The sequence below is a fragment of the Eleutherodactylus coqui genome, chromosome 1 (assembly GCF_035609145.1).
Source record: "Eleutherodactylus coqui strain aEleCoq1 chromosome 1, aEleCoq1.hap1, whole genome shotgun sequence".
NCBI lineage: Eukaryota > Metazoa > Chordata > Amphibia > Anura > Eleutherodactylidae > Eleutherodactylus > Eleutherodactylus coqui.
In genome coordinates, this window is record NC_089837.1 from 421,991,082 (window position 1) to 422,012,873 (window position 21,792).

Here is a 21,792-nt window from a genome sequence, read left to right on the forward strand (position 1 = left end):
ACTCAGTGAATGGAGTCAATGAAAGTAAATGGATTTTCATTGATCCACTCACATTTGTGTGTAAACACTGAGTGCAGATATGCGCTAGAAAAAAGATTGCAACATGCTCTATTTCTTCACGTATCATGCAATGTGAGCCCTATTCTTTTCTATGTGAAGCGTATCCAACGCTGTCCATAGGCCATACATTGGGTATAGGCGGCGATACGTATGCAACCCCACTATGAGACGGAGCGGAGAATTGAAAGAAGTGAAAAAATAAATAAAAATAGTTGCACTGCGCTTGACAATGTGCGTGAGATACGCGGTCTTCCGCAGTGCACTCACTGCCATGCGTGATGGCAGCTGACTCTACTGGCATCACACAAACCGGTAAAACGCTGCGGGACTAGCAATATATGCATATGGCTGTGCAAATAAGGCCCTAAGCCACGCTCACACAAGCCTTTGTAAAAATTCTGTGCTTTCCAAGCGTTTTTGTGAGTGTTTGCTTACGTTTTTACTATTTCGCACAGCAACAACACAGACAAAGCAAGTTGCTGACGTCACCATTTTCACCGCTCCCGATGGCATAGTCAGCGGTGTTTAGAATGCCGTCCACACCCCATTAATTTCAATGGACGATGCAGGGCATCAAGCGTGCTGCAGCACTGAAAATAGAACGTACAGTATTCTATTTGGCGCACCTTGGCTGCACTACAACACTCGTCTGAGAAGCACCAGTCGAATGAATGAAGATTTTGTGCAGCCTTTTTAGCGGGTGTTGAAACCGGCTGCTAAACGCTGTAAAAGGACGCCGGTGTGACAGAGGCCTCATTGTATCAGAGTGCTGCTTAATAGTTTATGCAAAATGATCGCTCAAAGCTGTCACTCAAACTGTCCTTGGAGCGATCTTTGAGCGATCATCGCTCCATGTAAATGGGCCTTTATTCAGCACTTTGCTATTGAGAAGCACCTTCACATTCTGCACAAGCCGCCCAACAACTGCTCTGAATGTCTGTTTGGATTTCTTTTGGAAAATCTGCTTCCCTTCTCCCGGCAGTAGGCTTTTACTCTGTTGATTGCAGGTTGAAGTGTTTTACCTGTATTCATTATCCAGCATGCCATATATATCCATTCATAGAATTACCGCAGGCTAGTGAAAGTTTAATCTACCGTATTTACATTTTTTGAAATCAACTTATTACACTCTTTTGCTGCCTGAATATGAATATTGTTGACATTGGTCCAGTAAAGGAAGATTAAAGTCTTTAAAAGAGTATTAAAACATGAAATACCTTAAGGCTTTTATGTCTGGGCTGAGATATTAAAGTTTCCTTGAATGTATATTGATATTGAACTGTCATTAATGTGACTATAAGCTTTGTGAACATGTCTTTAAAGAGCTGATCTACTTATAAGAACCCTAGATTGATGTGATGTTCGCTACACGCACGTGGAATGTGCTCCTTCCCGTTTGCAATGCTCCCCTGCATGGCACCGCGTTGTGATGCTGTGCAGGGATAAAATCACAGCATGTTCTTTCTTTTTGTGCCGGCCCCAATAAAAACAATTGGAGAACTTAGTGATCCCTGCCACGGATGTGGCAGCCGGGGGAGTCCTTCAGTCCCGCAGGTGTGAGGCTGTTTCCATGTGAAAGCGCCTTGCATCTAGGGGTTTCTACATGATATGCGAGGGTGTTATCGGGCTGCGATTCACGGCCCAATATCGCCCTCACCAGTGTGAATGAGCCCTGACTCTCCCTAGCAGCGCTGTTGGCTGAAGCACAACAGCGCCACTAGACTTAACATAGGAACTTTGGCCTTGCCTGACAGGTCACTCAATGTATCAAATCTAATGACCCCAAAATCATCCACCAATGGTCACGCAAAGGGGGCAAAGTGTGATGCAAGAATAAGCATGTAGGCATTTTATATTAGGTTAGGGAAACTACTGCCAGCCGGCCTGGAGGAATTAAACACCCCCACAATTATTCAAATTATTTCTCATTCAATTAAAGACTGAATTCTATGGTCATCTGTAGATGAAATCCAGACTATGGATGTCAATTACACTTGTCTTACAACCTAGCGGTGACCTAGCGCTGGTGCATTCGGTTAGACGACTGCCGTCTGGTCTAAATGGAACATAATCCTACCTGATAGTGAGATGACTGATGCACAGCTCTCTCTACAAGACAGGAAGTAGACTCTAAGAAAAATATAGAATTTTAGGATTTACAAGATATATATAATGCATGTGTGTGTGTGTACGTACACATATACATATATAAAGCCTGAAGGCCTGTATATTATAGTTTTATGACTGAAAATGAAAAAAGACAAAAAACACAGACAGATTCCTAAATATGTTGAACACAAAAATGTGATTTATATAATAGGTCATTTTCTGACTACACATTCCCTCTGAAGATCACTTCCCCAAGGGGACTAAAGAGTGTCGGACAAATTTCACTTTTTTGGCAAAATGCCAGCACCATCCCACAATTCCTTGTTGCGCACCGTCCACTTTACTGAGCACAACCCATGTATATGTAGGACCCTGCTCCATGAAACTTACAGGTCAGGAAGTACTTATTGGGGAGTCTAAAAAAAGAAATCACAATTGAGTAATTCCAGCGGAAACTTTTTTTTTCTGCCGCTGCAGTTTCCTTTTAAGTACGCTTCTACTTTAATTGAATTGGACATGAATTAATGAGTATAACATTCCGTAATATGCGGTACAGGTTTAGATCAGATATAGCATGAAGGGTTTTTCTACTTTTAATGAAGCTATGTATGAAGCAAAGTTTCAAACCTCTTGATATGTTCTTGTTCCACAGGACTCCCTTTTGTCATAATTTGCAGTAACAAAGTTAAAAAAAAATGTTTTACAATGCAGGTTTTCCATGAGAGCACATATATATCTTTTCATAGCAGTATTATCTCAGTGGGATGACATGCTTGGTGGCCCATTGCTGACATCTTCCTCATTAACAGCCCCACAATAGCTATGGTCCATCACAAGCTTACAAAATATAAAAGGTAGAATTTTCACAGAGTATAAAACCCATCCACTTCATTATAATTTGAACTTTTGCGCTTTGCAGATTTGTTCATTTTTATCAAGCTGTTGAAAAAAAGCTTTTATCTATGTTACTGCAGCTACAAGGCATATTGCTTTTCTCTGAGTTCTGTTGGAAGTTGTCACTTAACAAAAAGTATGGTCACCTCTGTCAGAACCCCTCAATATATATTATGAAAGCTTTGTAAAAGAACTTGCCCGCTTTTCAATCAACTGCTGTTCTGTATAAATCATCTATTTTTTTTTCCTCCTCTAAAGTCCCCTTTGGGATGGAAATGCATGGTGCATATTTTGTCTTTTCCACCTCTAAATTGGAACGTTCAGCAATTTTTGTGTGTTATTTTTAAGTGACTCTCAGAGTTTAAGACAAACAAATGACTTCTTTCTGCCCTGTCATGCGTGTATTAGTATATCATTTCTATTGGGTGGTGGAGCTGCAGAAGTCTACACTATATATTCTAGATGTACATGTCGTCTTGTTCAGCAGTTATGTGTTATTCTGCTGCAACATTCAAAATGATTTTTTTAGCTGCTTTTATGAGTGTTTTTTGTTTCATTTCTTTTACAATGATCATGATTATTCTTCCTCTGCATATTCTTTTGTGTGTGTTATGCTTGTTGTCGGAGCTTTACCATGCTGGTCTTTCCTTTTGCCTTACAGCTCAAAGACACCAAATCAGTAGACCAGTCAACAACACTAATTCACTTCTTGGCTGAAATATGTGAAAGGAAGTTCCCTGACGTTCAGCTTTTTGTGGAGGACATACAGACAGTAGACAAAGCAAGTAGAGGTATGTATTGTGGGTGTCTAATCCCTTAAGTACGATGGCAGATGCCGGTAGTCTGAGCTTTTAGGTGTAGTCAATGTGCAGCGTTTGAGTTTGGAACTGCATCAGCAGCATATTCTTACTTTTTGAATGGCTTTATTGCTCTGGTAGTCACTGAATAACATCAGACAGATGTAAAAACGGTAGCAGAATATATGTTTAGGGCTTGAGTGGGGAATTTGTTTTTACATTTTTTGTCGAACTTCAGGTTCATTACTTCAAAGGTAAGAATTTCCGAAATTAAACCAGTGTTGATCATGAAAAATAAATCTGTACGTGTAAAAGGAAATATAATCTATTTATTACTAAAAGGCTTCCAATTAAGTACAAGGAGTACTAGTTAACATTATACTTTAGAACCTATTTAGTGATATGGTGGTTTTTCTGACCCACAAAGCAGATGTACCACTGAAAGAAAACCCCCTCCCTCTTGGAGCTTTAAAATCCACATGTATCTCCAATATGCAAAACGTGATGGAGAATAGCCTTCTGAACATCCTCAAAACTGGCACAGCTGCCAACATTGTCTACGCATACAGGTTTGATACTCCCACAGCAAGGCCAGTGCCAAAAATGCATACCTTGCCATAGAGTGAAGCAGGAGATGTCTGTTTATAGAGCATCTGAGAGCCAAGCGCACAACTCTGGTCATGTGAAGTCAGGAAAAACATTGAATTTTACCACCTAATTGTTCTGCAGACAGAAACCTATCAAGATGTGAACAGAGATCTCTGGGTTACAACTTCTCTCTATAGATGGAGACATTGCTTTACTAATGTAAACTGACTGACCATAGAGGAGGAAATTGATAAAGTATTAAGAATGTCATATTGCTGTTAGGGCATCTCCAGGCAAAATGACAATTGGAAAAATATACAGCAATAGCTTATCATTTCTTCACAGTTTGCAGCAAATTGTTACAAAATGCTCAGCTATACCTGTTCCACGCTTATTTTAATGTAACATAATTTATACTTTATAAGTTTATTTAAAGACACCTTTAAAGTATATTCAGTGTGGCAATACATTACCAGTCAAAAGTTTTAGAACACCTTAATTTTTCCAGTTTTTATTGATATTTACAGAATGTTATGTCTCAAATGTACTTCGAAATGAAAGAGTAGAACACACAAGATGAATAAAATTAATGGAATAACTTTTTTACCAAATTAAATCTAGATTGACTCTTCATAGTAGCCACCTCTGGTTGATATAAGAGCTTTACATAGTCTAGTCATTCTTTCTATAATTGCATTCATATATTACTCAGAAATTTCTTTCCAACATTGTTGCAGAAGTTCCCACACATGTACATGTACAGCTGCCCTTGTAAGTTGCTTTGCTTTCACCCTTCTGTCCAGTTCCTCACAAACAAGCTCAATGGGGTTTACGTCTGGAGATTGTGCAGGCCATTCCATTCTTTGAAGCCTACCAGCTTTTTCTTGTCACGTTAGGTAGTTCTGACATAAGTATGTTTTGGATCATTATCTTGCTATAATATGAACCCCTGTCAAACTAGGTGTATACCAGAGGGTATTGCATGGCATATCAAAATGTTGTGGTAGCCCATTTTGTCCGTTGTCCCAGTCTCACTGTGCATGTTGCCATCCAGCAAAAGTTCCCCAGACCATCATGCTTCGGCCTCCATGTTTGACAGTTGGTGTCACACTCTTGGGAACCACAGTTTCTCCTCCTTGACAGTATACAAATGTCCACCATGATGTATCAAAGATGTCAAATTTTCCAACATTCGCCCTGGACCACCTTTCACTCTTCAGTAGTCCAGGTGGAAGTGCCGTTGGCCCATGAAAGTCCTTTTTCTTTTGCAATCTTAGCAGTGGCTTTCTTATGGATACGCTACCTGTCAAACCTGCAGATAGGAGTCTTCTCTTCATGGTTGAAATGGAACTTGTTTATTTTTTGCTGCATTAAGCTGTGCTTAAAGATTTTGTATTGTGGGAGGAGTGGCTTAACCGAACACCGGAATGGCCGCTTAGTCCAGAGCTCTGAAACCCCAGGCTCTCTAAAAGTGACTTAAAAGTGATAGGGTATTGAAATCCTCCCGAATAACTTACTACGCCTCTGTCAACAAACCCTCCCGGTTAATGGTGAACCTAGTTAAAAAGAGAATAACAAAAACTAAAATTCCATTCATAACAAGCCTAGACAGTCAAAATGAAAAGTTTTCCATCCAAAACAGATAGCCGAGATTTTTTGCCAGTTTTATGGAAAACTATACAATCTTTAGGGTGATAGCTCCACTCCTCAACCGTCCTCGCAAAAAATATTATCTTTCCTCCGAGACCTGAATCTCCCATCCATTTCAGAGACCCAAACTGCTTACCTGAATGAACCCATATCAACAACAGAAATACTTGAGATAATTAATATGCTAAAATTACAAAAATCGCCAGGGCCCGATTGATTCTCCAATGAATATCATAAACGATACACACTCTCCCTTACACCTTTACATTTAATCAAGCTATAATACAAAGCAAACTCCCTGAAGGGATGCTTGAGGCTACGGTGGTTACAATCCCTAAGCCCGGCAAATATCCTTCCTCGCCAGCAAACTTCAGACCAATTTCCGCTTCAAACTGTGATGTAAAAAAATATATTTAAAAATCTTAGCCCAAAAGACTCCTCAAGATCCTACCCATTATAGTCCGCTCAGACCAAGTGGGTTTCACAGAAGGAAGACAGGCCCCGGACGGTACAAGAATAGTTCTGAATCTCCTAAAAAAAAAAATGGACACCTCACATTCCCCTTCTGTCTTATTAGCCTTCGACGCTGAAAAAGCTTTTTACAGGCTTCATTGGGGCTTTGCTTTTCAGTCCTCGAAAAATTTGGCTTTACAGGAAACCTGATCCAAGCTATTAGGGCACTATATACATCCCCCAAAGCTAGGGTGTTAGTTGATGGTACATTATCTGAAGCCTTTATATCACGAATGGCACTCGCCAGGGATGCCCACTTTCGCTGCTGATTTTTACCTTAGTGATGGAACCCCTGGCGGAACATCTTAAACTGAACCCCCATATCCATGGGATACACTCGACAACATAAAATAAGCCTCTTTGCAGATGCCTATCGTTAACACTAACAAAACCTGCAACTTCCCTACGAGCAGCATATACAACTCTCTCTGCTTTCAGAAGTTTCCTACTATAAACTAAACATTTCCAAATCACAAATTTTAAGCTTGCTCGTTAGTGAGAAACTAAGAAAAGAGCTACAACAGTAATATCCCTTTCAGTGGCAAAAGAAAAGTATCCCATATCTAGGAATACATTTATGTCTTCCCCTTATTGATTTGGCCCAAAAAAACTACTTTCCTCTACTAAAAGAGCTGCAATTAGAAAATTATAAAAAACAAGTTACCTGTTTAGGCCACATTATATTATATAAGATGATGGTCCTTCCAAAACTAATGCACTACTTCCGATTGCTCCGAATACCAGTCCCTAAATCAATGTAAAAATTCCCAAAACAACTGACCAATTATGTCTGGGACAGAAAGCCACCTAGAATTTCCATTCAATTCTAGCTCTCCATAAGTCTCGAGGAGGAGTTGCCGTCCCAAATCTTGAAGCATACTACTGTGCCATCACTTTAAATCAATCCCTGTTATGGTTCACAAACCCCTCGTTGGTTAGCTGGCCTAGTCTAGAAGCAGAACTAATTGGATCCAAACTTCTAATTTCTATGGTCTATGCAAAAACCCTCACCGCAATATCCCCTCCCTTACGTCCTCTGCTACACCTCCCCTCTCTGTCTTTACCGATGCAAACAACTATATAGGCCTGGAGCAATTTGGCACAAACTACAGATAAAACAACGTCCCTCAGAATAAAAAAGATTCCTATCTATACCCTAGAATATTTTATTCCAGGTATCCAATTGATATGTGGTCTATAAAAGGCATATGGTATATCTCAGACTTGTTCACTGACAGCGTTATTAAATCGTTTTTGTCCTTGGTAAATGAATTTGAGATTCCTAAAACAGACTTGTATAAATATTTCCAATGTAGATCTTTTCTCCAATCGTCCCAGCTACCTAACATAAGTATGCCAGAGGCCTCGCAAAAACCCTGCAAGCTAATAAATCTAAAACCTGTTTCTTTTATGACCACATAGCAGGTAACCTAAGAACTGGTAACAAAAGCCATCTCCTAAACTGGGAAAAAGATCTGGGAGTTAGTGTCCCAGCTGAGGGCTGGATAGAAACTTTCGGGTGGGCAAATCGAGCTACTAGCTATGCAATCATGATGGAAACACACCTTAAGGTATTAACGATATGGTACCTCACACCATCTCAACTCGGAGCCCACTACCTAACCACTGATTCTCTATGTTGGAAGGAATGCAGGCAAGAAATCTCTCTCTTGGGCCGCCTGCACATGAGCGGAAATTCCGCGGCGGTATTTCCCGCGGAATTTCCACCGCTGGAAGCCTGCATAGGATTGCGTTAACAAACGCAATCCTATGCAGACGGCAGCGATTTGGCCGTGCGGCAAACAAATCGTGGCATGCTCTATCTCAGAGCCCCGCACAGAAATCTCACTCACCCGCCGCCGGCTCCGGTCTGCGCATGCGCCGGGTGAGTACGCGCCGCTCTCTGCAGGCCCACGGGTTGGGTCCCGCGGCGAGGATCCTCGCCGCCGGATCCGACCCGCCCGTTTGCAGGCGGCTTTACACATATTTGGCCATGCCCGCTAATTACACCCTTCTGGAAGGAAGTATTTTCTCTGCTAAAAAATCTGACAGAAGCAACTGTCCCAATGCTACCAGGTACAGCCCTCCTAAATGTAAAACCCCTGATGAGGCAGTTCATATATCGCTGGGTGCAAAACGACTTATTGCAAGACGATGGCGAACAACCAAGATACCGCCAATTGATGACCTGATTCACGTGCTGTCCAAACACAGCATCAATGAAAGAATTCTAGCCCTTAGAAAGAATGCCATAGTAAAATATGACTCTCTGCGGAATCTTTGGCATGATATGTATCAGTCACAATGTCTTCACTCCCGTTTTATACCTGGTTAGTACTTTTCCGAATGTTCTCCCTCCCTTCCCTCCCCTCCAACCCGACTAGAGATCCCCTGGCAGAAAGAGCCTGTTTTTCCCCTGTAACATATTGAAATAATATGCATCATAATAAATATATGACAAGATAAATGTAATAATCCTTTTCAAACTACTATTTCGTTGCTTCTGTAAATCTTTATTTGCCCTCTAATTTGTAAAATCATTTCCGTGATGCTAATAAAAACTGATTTGAATAAAAAAAAAAATATATATATATATATATATATATATATATATATATATATATATATATATATATATATATATAGTGTGTACTGTGAGGTGCGGATGACACAAAATGTTGAATCTCAAAAACTTGTCATCTGATTTTGCAGTGGCCTTTGGTCTCCCAGACCTCTACCCATCAGAGTCCCCTCCCAGTTTTCAGGTGCCTTGATGGTATAAGAAAGTGTACTGACTGCCTTCTTGACTTTCTTGACAATTTTATTGTAGGAAACTATATAGACAGGGGGGAAAAAAACAGCTCAGCAGCCTACTATAGATCCACAGGAAAGCACGGCTTGTTCGATCATCCAAATAAGCAAGTAACTTTGAGAATACCAAAAATCCCCTTCATTTCATAAATGAAAGATGACCACCACTACAAAAAGCTTTCTGGTAAACTGCACCCGTAGTTTTCGAAGAATTGAACCACCACCCCTCTGTTTAAATGGCAAATGGATAATTATAAAGCTTTGAACATCAGTTAACAGGTCACATGATATAGCAATGACCAACATCTTAACGAAATATAATAACTATAGCCCAGCACAAAGATATACTCCATGCTTCATATAAAATAATAGACCATCACTGATATTACAGCCACATAGCCATTTGTAAATATAAACATATGTTGGACTAAACATGGATATCACACATCAGGTATAAATTGTGCTAAAGCAAGCCACACATACTACCCAAAGCTTCAGTTATCTTCCATGTCTAAAGAAATCTGTGCACTTAGGCAATTGCATAACTGAAGGAACTATAGGTAACAGTGTTGCTGTTTTGGATTTCTTCATACATGCGAGGGCATGAAACTGAAGCTTTGAGTGTTTGTGGCTAGTTTTAGCACAATTTATACCTGATGTTTATCTTTATGTATGGCTATATGACTGTAATGTCAGCTCTGGTTTATGAGCGTCATGTGTTGCATGGACTATTATATCTTTTTGAAGGGCTATAGCTAATATATTTAGTTATTATGCAACACATTTGAGTTGTTATCATGTTTGTAATTGCTGTATCATGTCACCTTGTTAGTTGATGTCCAAGTGTCTGTAGTTATCCACTTACTTTTTAAACTGTGCGATGGTGGTTCACCTCTGTTCTGACCGAGGGCACACATATGCACCAGAAATGTGCCATAGAGATTTTTGTAGTGGTGGTCATTTTTCACATTTTAATATTTAGGAAATAAAGTGGATTTTTAATATTTTTTTTCAAGGGGTTTTGTAATGCAGTTTGTTCCAACACCGGTTACATAGAATCAGAGGATTTGATAGTACTATACAAATGTTGAGAGACTTTTTGGACGACCGTATATTCCGGCGTATAAGACTACCTTTTAACCCCGAAAAATCTGCTCTGCTGTCGGGGGTCGTCTTATACGCCGGGTATACAAAACAAAAGTGTCAAAAAAAAAGCAGTACTCTCCTCCCCTGGCGTTCTGCTGCACTGCTGCAGGCTGTTGCTCCCTCCTCATACCCAGCAGAGCATTGTTGAATGGCTGTGATTGGCTGACGCCACGTGAGTTAGCCAATCACAGCATTAGATTTCTGGAGGCGGAGATTTCAAGCCACACATCCAGAAAGCAATGCTCTGTCGGGGACGAGGAGGGAGCGACAGCCTGCAGCAGCGCCGCAGAGCGCCGGGGGAGATGAGTACTGCTTTTTTTTTTTTTTTACACAGTATTCCTGGCTTATAAGGCGACAGTTGGGGGGTCGTCTTATACGCTCAGTCGCCTTATACGTCGGCATATACGGTAGTTTGCATCCAATTTCAAACCAGAATTTGCTTTTTGTACTGAAGAGCAGCTGTCCTTGTTGTGTCCCCTAAAAAAATCCCTTTGGATAAAATCACAAATTCAGACTGATGCATATGAGGCTCAAATTTCACAATTTTCTTTTTTGTAAGTTTTTTTTTTTTTACTTTTAAACTATTTTTAACATTATTTTCTGGACTTGAATTAGAAAAATTGAGGTGTTGGAAAACTTTTGAATGGTAGTGTACCTGTATATCTTTCAGTTTTTGTTTTTTTTATTTTTCTTGTTCAATCTGTGTTTCACGGTTTTCATCAAGATTCTTTTGTGCACTGTAAAAAGAAAAAGCTAAAGTATTATTAAAATGATACCTTTTAATGGGCGAGATAGTTTGATTTGTACGATTTGTGACGTTAGTTTTTTTTTATTCTTACACAACTACTCAGTATGATTCCATTGCGCTCTGGAAAATTGCACATTAAACACGTTACTTTGGCAGAGATAAGTACATGTCATTAAAATACGGAATTTAAACGTGTTGCCTGGGGCTAGGAAAAAAGGTCTGCCTGTTGTGTTCTTTTCTTTCCCAAAAATGGGATAGTTTCTATCCATTTACTGCTTTTAGGATCTCGCCTTTGTTTTTTCTTTAAGAGAATGGGTTTTAGCTGCAAAGTGCCCTTAGCCAACATTGGCAACCCCCTTTTCCTCATCTCTGACAACCCTTTTTAAGTTTTGTTGTTGTGTTTTTTTTTCTTTTTCTTCCGCCTCATGCGGGTTAACTACATTTTACCTGTTAGTTAAGACTAGAGATGAGCGAACGTGCTCGGCCCCGCCCCTTTTTCGCCCGAGTACCGCGATTTTCGAGTACTTCCGTACTCGGGCGAAAAAATTCGGGGGGCGCCGTGGCGGCGCGGGGGGTTGCGGCGGGGAGTGGGGGGGAGAGGGAGAGAGAGAGGGCTCCCCCCTATTCCCCGCTGCTACCACCCGCACCGCCGCGCCTCTCCCCGCCCCCCGGCGCCCCCCGAATCTTTACGCGCGAGTACTGAAGTACTCGAAAATGGCGGTACTCGGGTGCGTAAGTACTCATTACGAGTACGTTCGCTCATCTCTAGTTAAGACCCATTTAAACGCAATGATTATTGAATTTCAAAAAACTATTGCATTTGAGTGATAATCGTTGTGTGCAAATGCTCCCATCGTTTACTCTTGGCTGAATGATGATTATTAGGTGAGCTTCAAATCCATCTTTCAGCCTGAGAGAGATAACAGGAACCGCACTCTGTTCTCCACGGGAGTGGCTGATTACATTGTATTCATGCTGACAGCCTGTGCAAGAACAAAGGAGCTAATTGCAGAGCTCAGACCACCTGTTTATTTCTGCAAGCCGCTCTAGGAGGCTCATTTGCATGCAAATGAAGCTGATAAAGTACTAATGGGCATTAGTGCCCATTAGTACTTTATAAAAAATGATCGCTAAAACTGTCAATCTTTCAATCGTTTGAAAGATTGTCTTTGCGAGTAAATGAGCCTTTAGACCTGCTTAGCTGCTTCTTGTATTGTCAAGAGCATACATGCAATGGAGGTATTTGATGCCACATCTAACTTCCCATGTATGATATGAATGTTACACCCTCTCTTATGGGCACGACCACTCGCCTAAGTAGATTGAAAAATATTCATCTGTGCATGGACGTGCTCTTTAACACAACTACCTTTTCCATCTTCTTGTATAAGAAAAGTTGTTTTTTCCATCTTCCATTTGGTATTAAAATACCTTTTGCTGGAGGATAAAACATCCTAGTCATTATAGCCTTGCAGTTCAGCAGGGGGAATTTTCTTTTCAGCTAATGAGCAACCCATATCACTAGTTCTAAAGATCTGCTTCATTAAAATTACTGCTTTACGAAAAGGTAATGACTTGCAGCTTTGCTGTTAGTGTTTCAGAGGAAATAATTTTTGTCCATTATTTTATCTGTGTGTGCCATTGTAATATGTCCCATGTTATGGCCTTTTAAAGATGCATCTGTTCATTACCTGCTATACTAGTTTTATTAATTGACATTGATTTACCTAAAGCCATTTCCACCTTAATGCAAAGCTTATTTTCACCCCAGTTAGGAAAGCAACAATAATTACTTAAACTACTGTGATGTTGGGTATAAATTTAAAGCGCTGTCATGCATATCTCAAAGTGAATGCATGTGCTTGAAAGGCTCGCTCTGGTTTTTTATACAGTGGGAACTTTTGCAGAGAAGCTGATTTACACATTAATTTTGCTTAAAAAGTTTTATATCTGTAAACAGTTGAAAGTCTTGGAGCTGAGAACCCATTAAATAAGTTTGGCCATTCTTCGTTTTGTTTGCTTGAGCAATAATTAGTTAACGCATAAACATTATTTACCAAATGCTGGTGGATATTACATGGATCTTAATGATTTGGCTTGTTATGGCTTTTAGGGCGCAGCAATTTTTTTGTTTTTCAAATCCCTCCTCTGGGAGACGTGTTTTTGTCCTCTCTCAATGTGACGGTCTGAGGGCTTGTGTTTTACGAGATAAGTTGTATTTTTTAATGCCACCATTTAAGGAGTTTATATAAAGAATTTAGAAACTTATTCTTTCTGGAGGGTTGGGGAAAAAAAGTTGTACCACAATTTTACAGCATTCTTCATGCATTGTAAACAATCGGTTTGCTCTATTCTGTGGGTCAGTACATTTACAGCCACACCAAGTTTATAGTTAGTTTTACTTCTATTGTGCAAGTAAAAAACAAACAAACATATTTTGTGTTGCCATATTTTGTGGCTCTAACTTGATTTTACCCCCAGCAGAATCCTTGTGAGGGTTTGTATTTGAGGAATGAGTTTTTTATTACCGTAGTGCCATTATGATTTCTTTATGGGGTACTTTCAACTTTTTGATTGCTGTTTAATCAGCCCTTTAGCAGGTGAGATGAACAAGAGGCAACGATTCTGCTATTGCTTTTAATTTATTTTATGTTTATAGTGTTCACATTACACGTTAAATTTAAGTTATTGTGAACATGGCAGTACCAATTATGTTTCTTTTTCACTTTTTTTCACTATTTTAGTCTCTTGGTGCCAAAATTTCTTAGCACAATTGCTCATATAATACAATGCAACTCTTAGTACACCTAATAGGTCCTGGCAGAGTTAGGCCACCTCCACACAGCCAGTAAACAACCAGACATACCTTCTTTTCTTTCATTTTCTCTGTACTGTGCATGATCCGCATGGCAAGCTGCCGGACCTGCGCTGTACAGATTTTTTTTTTTTAATCTCTGCCTAGGGATGACTGGGAATCCACGACCTTTCCATAATGTCAGTGCGGGCAGGCCATACGGCTTCTATTGACTTCAGTGGAAGCCGTTCACACGGAATCCACACATGCTGCAATTTTTTTTTTCCCTCCGCAATTGATTTCCGCACGTGTAGTGGAAAAAGTGGGTTTCAATAGCATATTATAGGCTTCATTTTCTGTGGAATCCGGAGGTTGACGCCCGCTTTAGATTCCGCAATACAAATCTGCTCGTGTGCGGGTGGCCTTATAAATAAGAGTTGTCCCGGACACCACTCTTAGGCACACAACTGCCATAGCAATCTATCAACATCCGGAGATTCACTTAGGGGGTGATATGATAGGGTGACCGAAGGAGCCTAGCAACTAAAGTGTTTAATTATCTATAGACTGGCATGGCAGCTCTACTATGGGGCGGACGTACATATGTGACAAAGCAGGCACATGGGTTGGGCCCATGAATCACTATGGCATGTTAAGGAATGGGAACTAACTAGCTCTCATGAAGGAATAGTACATAATTGACCAGTATCTAGTGATGAGCTTTACCATTACCAGAACATATTGAATGTATTGAGTTACAAAGATTTAGTGTAGGATACAATAAATGTGTGAAACACAATAATGTCGGTTGTAAGAGTTGGATATCAAGCACTCACAGTTCACCGTACAGTCAGCACTACTTAAGTTGATTTTCTTCAAACTCTTTTCAGATGCCGCAAGTTTTTCTTTTTTCTTCTGAAATCCAGAAGTGTATTCAGCATCACAGGTGGGCTTGCCATGTAGAAGCCCCAGTCTGTTTATGGGACATCACTGATGATGCCCCTTGTTAGCCTTCTATTGACTGTAGCAGCCACATGGCTAAACAACTATGGGGCTGCTGCAGACAAAAGTGTAAAGAAACTACCTGGAGACTGGAGTGGCAGCAGGAAGTAGTAGTATGACTTAAGCCCCATTTACACAGAATGAATGGCAAACGATGCCCGACACTCGTCCCTGTGTGTTCTCACTCCCGTGATGCTGCACAGGAGCAAGTATCGCTGGCTCACTCACAGAGCAGCCAGCAGGGGGCCAGCGTGGCTGGAGGAGATTTCACTCTTTACTTTCCCCCACCCCTCTCCATTCACTGTAAGCAACGGCCGTTCAGTACTAAACAGTCGCTGCGTACAGTGAATGGAGAGGGGTGGGGAAGAGCAAAGAGTGAAATCTCCTCCAGCCGCCCTGCTGCCAGCCAACGATACTTGCTCCTGTGCAAAGGCACATGAGCCAGTACATGCAGGGACTAGTGTAGGGCATTGTTTGCTCGACAGTTGTCCCGTGTAAATGGGGCTTTAGATTTAATTCTGACACATGGTGAATGGAGTCAATGAAAGTACATAAACTTTCATTGATCCATTCACATTAGCATGTAATCACTGTGCGTAGATGCATGCATAAGAAAGATCTCAGTGTGCAACACTGTCCATACGCAATACATTGCATACGGGCAACAATACATATGCAACCCCACTATAAAACAGAGTGGGTAATTTAAAAAAAAAAAAAAAAAAACTCACCTTGTGCATGTCTGCTTTCAAGAGATACTCTGTCATGCGCAGTCTGACAGCTCGCACAGACCGGTAAACGCTACATGACCCACACAGCGTTGTGTGAATGAGCCCTTAATTATTCCTTTTTAACCCATGCCTATCTTTAGCTTGAAAAATGTATGCAAAAAAAGCCACAAAAACCTGCACGGAAAACTAGCCTTAGGCTGCCTGTCCACGGGCGTTGCGGTATCCCGCGGCGGATCTCCGCCGCCGGGGAGCAGGAGCTGGCAGACGGATCTCCGCTGTCAGCCTGTCTGACAGGCTGACCGTAGAGAGTCGCGGTAATTCGCAGTATGCAGCGAATTGCCGCCCGCGAGCGAAGAATCACTATGATTCTCCACTCGTGGACAGGGGGGAAGCGCTCTCCATAGCAACGCTATGGAGTGCTTTCCCTGCGTTCCCCGCAGCTGGATAATCCAGCCGCGGGGAATGCGATTCAAACCCACCCGTGGACAGGCAGCTTTAGGCTTTATTTACATGGGTGAGTGTAAGTTGTGCATGAGCATCTTCAGTGCAACTCATATAGCACAGCACACAGACTGTGGGTGAGGATAGGACATGCAGTGATTTTCCGTTTTTTTTTTTCCTACCTTGTGAAAAACTACTTGTGTGGGTCCACGTGGTGTTCATAAAATATACAGAAAATACACCACTGTGAAAAAGCCCTTGGGAAGCTTGTTTTTGCTCTGTAGACCACTTACCGATTTTTCTGTTTTTCATAGACCCCCTGCCTGCCTAATATTGAATTTTCCTTACAGGGTTTCTGTCATTAAAAAGATGGGAAAAAAATGCTTATCTATACCTGCTCAGGCAGTTGCCTTACCAGATCTTCACTTCTCCTGGCTCCTCCAGTCCACCGGGTCACATCCCTTCCAGCCGTCTGGATCCTCTTCTTCCAGTGATGAAGTGTACATTGTCTGCATTCTGCTTGCTACTAGGTATTGCCTAGCAGGTTATGACCATCCTCGGCAGCCTGCTTTACCGCACAGGCGTGGGGTCTTGCCACTATACACACTGTAGGAACACTAGCAGTGAGATCCGGTGCATGCAAAGTTACACTAAGGCAGGCTACCAAGGATCCGGAATTCCCTGCTAGGCAGTGAAGATTAACTAGTGACCGGGTGCACCGACCTGCAGGAAGCGGAATGCTGGCATTGTACCCTTCATAATAGGAAGAAGAGGATCTGGCCGGCTGGAGGTGAGGTAACTCCAAGACTAGAGCAGCCAGAAGATGCGGTAAGAAGATGGCTTGGGGAGCAATAGGTAAGTATTGTTTTGGTTTTTTTGTTTGACAGAACCTCTTTAACTTATTAAAGTCAAATGAGTTTTTCACCGCTGACACAGAGCTGCTCACTTAGAAAGGGTTTTTTGTAGAGTGGACAATTGTAAAAAAAAAATGTAAAAATGTACAATTTTTATTCAGATCTTTATTGAATAGACACAAAATGCAAGTAAATTTTTAACTTTGGGCCGAAACAATTGGGGAGAGATTATACCATCCCTTGATCCACTAACCCCTTAGGTGTCCCCACACACTTGTTGGGTGCTCTCCTTAAGGAGACACAACACTGTTTCTGACCCACGTTATAGGCCCCTCACAGACTAAGCCAGAGACTTACTGCATACTGATGAGGGGCAAGCACCCTGAAACAGCCTGTCTGCCTGGTTTCTGGCTTGGTTTCATATTCCCAATCATTGAGGACCCGTTATGAGGTCACTTTGAATTGAAGGAATGCTGCCATCCAATAGATGGCGCTGTAGAGGTATATTTCCATTTTTCTGATTTGCATAAATTTCCCAGAGGAGCATTGTCTTATAAGTCTCCTTAGCTTTTAGATATCCCCACACCCCCTTCTGGATGCTCTTCTTGGAGTAACTTTACACTCACACCCTAGGTGTCCCCACTGCTTCTGATGTACATACTTATAGGCACACTTGGACATGTCTTTGCCGGAAATAGTGGGTCTAAATGCATCCTCATGTGTCAAAAATGTGCCACAATTTTGACAATAAAACGAAGGTAAAATTTAAAGGGCTTTTCTAACTTGTAAGATCTCGTGACACCCCATCGCACATGCAGTAAAATAACAAATAGTGATATATCCCCCTCTCCCCACTCCCACTGTGCTCTGTGGTGGTCCTCAACTCCAGTCTCTGTTTACAGCTGCAGTCTCACTCAGTTTACAGGTCATCACAGGTGCCACAGCCAATAACTGAGCTCAACAATTGATTGCTGAGCTCTGTTATTGGCTCTGGTCCCTGTGATGTCCTATAAACCAGGCAGGACAATAGCTGTAAACACAGACCAGAATGGAGTACTGAGCATCGCCAAATATCCTCTGACACGTGACATCACTTGGTCTTCTGGCCCAGTGACATCATGTAAAATCAGAGGTAGGCTTGCAATGACGAAGCCCCAGTCTGTTTATGGGACATCAGCAATGATGCCCCTTGTTATCCTCCTATTGGCTGTAACAGTCACATGGGTAAACCGCTATGGGTCTGCTACAGACAAAGTGTAAACAAACTACCCAGGGACTGGAGTGGCGACAGGGGTGTGTGTGTGTATGTATGTATGTATGTATGATTATATATTAATATATATGTGTGTGTGTGTGTATGTATGTGTATATATATATGTGTGTGTGTATGTGTATATGTGTGTGTGTGTGTGTATATATATATATATATATATATATATATATATATATATATATATATATATATATATATATATATTCTCGTAAAACCCCCTCAAGGGCTTAAGACCAAAAGGACAGCGTGGCTGTCAATGGTTTAGATGCTCTGCTGAGATTTTATTTTCCTTCCTTACATTTAACATTGAAGATTACCAATACTTCAATGTTTGTCTTTGGGACGAAAAGCTGCTCAACTGTCACAAAAATTCTGACATGGTCTGGCTTTTGCCTTCCCATGGGCGGCATGACATTTCGGGCAATATATAATAAATGGGACCTAGTTCTATAAAAGTGAAAGCTTTTTTTTTTTTTTTTTCTTCCCCTCTCTCTAAATAATTGGTCTTCATATGGGAGAATTCACATCTCAAATACTGTGCAGAATTACTTTTCATAGTTAAGATTTTTCAAATTGACAGCTCCTTTCAATAAGTCTTTAGACTGGGTTTGAAAACCATAACGTATGTGATTAGCAACATTTTCAATATATGTAATAGTAACATTTTGGCATAATGTCACTTTCACAATTGAGTGCTTGGTGGCATTTCCAAAATTGCCGCTGTATGTATTTTCAGATAATGGCCACTACTTGCCATTTTTGTCTTAATTCAATTCAAAGTGGTCCATAATGCTACAAAAGGTAAATTAATTCTACAAGCCTGACTTCTGTTACCTTATTGTATGTGAAAAGGGCATTTTAGAACAACTACTGAGCCGCATTGTGTCCTGTACAAACAGACTTGTGCATAAGCCATTTATGAATGGCAACATATATTTTAAGGGTGATTACTACATATATATTTACCTGAATAGTAAATGGAAGGCTGACGCTAATGGAATTGTCTTTCTTGTTTCGTTCTCTTTCTTACACATAATGGCTCCTACGATTGGCACAGACTTTTAAATGAATGTATTGTGTTTTTTCTCAGAGGCCCTCTCATTGAAGTTTTGTTTGCAGTTTAGAGGCTAAAGATTGTGACCTCTTAAGATGTCATTTGAGTCGCAAATACAAGAGCAGTATCACATAAGGTTTATGAGACACACTCTGACTCGCACAGCTAAACGGTGGGTCAAAAGAAAGTTGTGTGATCGAATAGCATTTTTGTAATTAAAATCTTCTATTAAAGTTGTTTTAAAACCTGACGAAGAGCCCGAGAGGTTCACAAGCTCGCTATAACATCATGTATTTTTGTTAGCCATTAAAAGGTATCATATCTACAAGATTACGTGGTTTCTCTTGCTGGGAAAAATCACAAAACACTTAATGTTCCTTGTAGTCTAACCAAAAGCTCTGATCCCACGTTCGGTACTAATCACTGTGCTGACAAAGGGTTTGGAGTTCCCTTTGCCTTCTACCTTTGTAGCAGCATTGCTTCTGCTTTTATACTGGCAGCCTGGGACCATATAAAGATCTCCAGGACTATGCAATAGTGCATCTTGGGGATACCCGAACAGACTGCATTTTACATATAAAGGCAATAATTTAATTCAGCCAGTTGATGAAATGTGGGGTGGCAAAAATTAAAACCTTTTTCTGGACTGTGCAACCAAAAAATGGAAGCTGTCTGCGTTAATCCCAGGTGTAGCTTGGGAAAGCGGAGGCTGGAGGTTCATGCAGTTATCCATGTAATTATTGCATTTATACACCTGGTCTACTAGGGTGGCATCTGTCCCAGGAGAAAGATCCCATGTTCTGGCTCATAGAGGGGTTTTTGAATGAGGACCCCCTCGATGGGCACATGGATAGAGGTTGTTTTCCTGAGACCAACCGTTTTAAACTGGTTAATAAGCGGTGTAAAGTAGGTAAAGCAAAGTATATGCAAAAATATACAACTTTTTTTTTCTCTACTTTTTAACTGTGACAACAGAGAATAAAAATGAAACAGTACTGTGTAAGTGGTTTAGGCTACAGTGGGAAGAAATGCTGCAAAGTAATGCCCGATTCTCATTTGCCCGAGTGAACGAGCTGGTGACGTCCTTACCAGCTCATCTGTGCTCGGGCAGCGTGTTTAGACTGCATGATTCTTGTTGAGAATTGCGCAGTTCTTGCTTACTTGTTGTTCAGTGTTTCACAGACCTATGTGAAACCCCAAACAAGCAGTGTTAAAAACCGCATGAAAAGGGCACGAGCTGGCGCTGATTTTAATGCCGTCTAAAACTGAATGATGAGCAAGAATCTCAGGATTTCCGTTCGTCATTCAGTTGTTGCCTACGTTTAAACTGAATGCGTATTGGTGAGTTTCACTACTTTTAAACAATTTTCGGAACAGTAATCTTTCCGTATGAACGCAGCATAAGAATGCTTTCCAAAATGTAAGTGCTAATGGTTCATAATTGTCAATTAACAAAATACAAATTAATCTAAATCAGATCAATATTTGGTGTGACCACACTTTGCTTTAAAAACATCAATTTTTCTAGTTACACTTGTACAGGATATTTCAAGGAATGCGACAGGGAGGTTGTCGAAAACATCCTGAAGAACTAACTGCAGATGTAGGCTTGCTCAAATCCTTCTGTCTCTTTATGTAATCTCAGACAGACTCTGTAGGGCCCATCTCATCACTTCCAGGACTCCTTGTTCTTCTTTACGCTGCCGATAATTCCTAATGGCATTTGCTGTATGTTTGGGGTTGTTCTATGCAAATAAGGAAGATGGAACAGTACCTCGGCAGCGCCCCCTGTTGCAGCACTTCTGCAAATCGGACCCTTTATACAAGTCTTTAAAATAATGACAGGGAATTGAAAGTCAAGCCAGAATCCATACACACAGCTGTTTCAGGGTGTTTGCCCCTCATCAGTGTGCAGTAAGAGCCCTATGACAAGGGCTAGGTCTGTGTCCTGCTGCAAAATAAATGTTGAGCAAATCAAACACCATGGTATTGCATGATGGATAAGTATCTGTAATTCTCAGTAATAAGCACACCATTAGTCCTGACCGAATCCCCAAGTCTGTTTACTGAAATTAGAGATGAGCGAGCATACTCAGCCACGCCACTTTTTCGCCCGAGCGCCGCGATTTTCGAGTACTTTCGTACTCGGGCGAAAAGATTCGGGGGGCGCCGTGGGTGAGTGGGGGGTTGCAGCGGGGAGTGGGGGGGAGAGGGAGAGAGAGAGGGCTACCCCCCGCTCCGCCACACCGCCCCCCCGAATCTTTTCACCCGAGTATGGAAGTACTCGAAAATCGCGGTGCTCGATCGAGTAATTACTCGAAACGAGT

At 41.2% G+C, this 21,792-nt stretch overlaps 1 protein-coding gene across 3 annotated transcripts in view; it reads left to right on the forward strand.

The window, feature by feature from the left end:
* Positions 1–21,792, forward strand: part of DIAPH3 (diaphanous related formin 3) — a 611,019-nt gene that overhangs the window by 339,040 nt on the left and 250,187 nt on the right. For all 3 annotated transcript variants that reach the window (XM_066581399.1, XM_066581379.1, XM_066581388.1), the window contains one exon: positions 3,725–3,854. In XM_066581399.1, the coding sequence (XP_066437496.1) occupies positions 3,725–3,854 (130 nt within the window). The remainder of the gene's footprint in view (positions 1–3,724; positions 3,855–21,792) is intronic.